Source organism: Centruroides vittatus, unplaced genomic scaffold, assembly GCF_030686945.1.
Source record: "Centruroides vittatus isolate TY-2023 unplaced genomic scaffold, ASM3068694v2 contig_400, whole genome shotgun sequence".
NCBI classification, from domain to species: domain Eukaryota; kingdom Metazoa; phylum Arthropoda; class Arachnida; order Scorpiones; family Buthidae; genus Centruroides; species Centruroides vittatus.
Window position 1 is genome coordinate 1,471,575 of NW_027122215.1, and position 2,227 is coordinate 1,473,801.

Consider the following 2,227-nt stretch of genomic DNA (forward strand, 5'->3'; position numbering starts at 1 on the left):
ATGGCGATTCTGGACGACTGCAAGCGGGAGACTTGGCCCGCGGGCTGCGTGCGAGGAGACGGTGGTGGCGGTGCGGACAGGAAGAGGAGGCGTGCGTTGGGAGCTAGGAAAGGGAGGGCACGCTTTTTTAAACACTGAGAGATGGAAAAAGCGAAGAAAAGAAAATTTCGGCCACATGACGCCGTCCCTTTTGGGCGCGGAGTCACGTGACCGGAAATGACGTAGGTGCATCTTTGGAGGGCTATATCTCGTGAAGGGTCACATATAGAGGTGTGGTTCCATTGACTTTTTTACTTGCACGGGGAGTCGACAATTTGGGGGGCAACCGTGTCATTCGCATCTAGAATCTTGCCTGTAAAAGTTTAAAATCAGTTCATAACACTTTTTTTTTTTTTTTTTTTAAAAAAGAGAATCAAAGTCTGTTTTTCCATGTAATGGCCAGAATTCTTTCATACTTCAACAGAAATAAAAGATTTGAACAGATGAAGAAGAAAAATATTTCCAAAAAATCTTTAATTTTATGAATTTGTATCAATATACAAATTCATGAAATTCAGTTTGTGGAATTTATCAGAGGATGCCTATTACAATCCAAAGTAATTATTTATAGTGACTTTTAATTAGAATATTAATTCAAAGTAAATTTCCAGCCAAAAGTCATTAAAAAAAATATAAAGAGCATTCTCCGTAAATACTTGTTTCTAAAAATCGCATGTAAAATTATTTTGAATGTCGTAATTGATGTCACTTTACAAATTCGGTTAATTAATGTATATGAATGCATATTCCTTAGTGAAAAAAATTAATTTGGATTCCTTTCTCTTTCAGATTTTGACTGAAGACGAAATTTTGCCATTAAAATGTCTAAAGTGGAATTTGTATAATTATTACTTTTAATTTTGAAATATTTAATTTGAGTTAGAAAATAATGGTTTGACATTATTCTAGTGTCTTGTTTCATACACGACTTTGTTGTTTGCAGATTCGCCATCGACCAAAAGAGGACATTTCTGTGTGATAACTGATGAACTGTTTAAGAAAAGTGAAAGGACGTGTATAATACTTTCTTTTATGGAAGATGAAAATTGAAAACGGCCATTAGAAATGACACAAGAATATATAGAAGAAGGAAACATATTTTGTGCGAATGAAGGAGAAAAGAAAATCAAATGAAGATGTTTTAAAACTATTTTTGAACTATTTTATTTTGCAAAATTGTATATAAATTGTTTTGAGAAAAAAATGTAAATTGCATTAATTTGTGATAGTGGTTACGCGTGTTGAAAATATTTGTCAATGTTGGTCTAAGTAATTAGTATATATGATCTAATGGTGTGATTGGAGTAGTTGTAACCTTTACATTTTCGTTACAAAAACTTATGAGGAAGATGCAAATTACACTTATATCTGCACACAAAACTTTGTCAATTCTTTAAAAATCTTCTTTACTTCTTTATTTAATTAAGAAATATATAAATGTAAATTAAAGATTTTTGATATTTTTGTTAATTGTATTTATCATATTTTACAGGTTTATCTCATCGTAAAACAACGAACGGGAAATATCAATGTGAAACTTGCAAGAAAGAATTTACTTCAAGATATGGATTTAAATGTCACCAGAAGATTCATACTGGAGAGAGATCATTTACGTGTGATCGTTGCAAACGAAGTTTTACACGTAAACATAATCTGATAGCTCATCTCCGAATTCATACCGGGGAGAAGCCTTTCACTTGTGATCATTGCAAACGAAGTTTCGCACATAAACATAATCTGATAACTCATCTCCGAATTCATACCGGGGAGAAGCCTTTCACTTGTGATCATTGCAAACGAAGTTTCACACATAAACATAATCTGATAACTCATCTCCGAATTCATACCGGGGAGAAGCCTTTCACTTGTGATCATTGCAAACGAAGTTTCACACAACAAATTCATCTGATAGATCATCTCCGAATTCATACAGGGGAGAAACCTTTCATTTGTGATCATTGCACAGAGAAATTCGCTTCCAGATCGCATTTATATGGTCATATTATGAGACATCATAATAATAATCGTAAATGATGTTTTTTATGAAACAAAATGTGGAAAATAAAAGTGATTGGCAGGTTGCATTTATTTAAAAAACATTTAATACTCGTAATTATATTTCATTAAAAACAAGAAAGTAGTTTTGTTTTCTTGATTTGTAATTTTTACATTTTAGATTTTAAAAAAT

The 2,227-nt window shown here is 32.3% G+C and overlaps 1 protein-coding gene across 1 annotated transcript; it reads left to right on the top strand.

The window, feature by feature from the left end:
* On the top strand, positions 1 to 2,073 carry LOC136976519 (gastrula zinc finger protein XlCGF8.2DB-like). The gene is made up of 2 exons (XM_067271822.1): positions 1 to 91; positions 1,532 to 2,073. Exons 1-2 carry the CDS (start codon positions 1 to 3, stop codon positions 2,071 to 2,073), a joined length of 633 nt encoding a protein of 210 aa, XP_067127923.1.
* Positions 2,074 to 2,227: the final 154 nt, after the last annotated feature.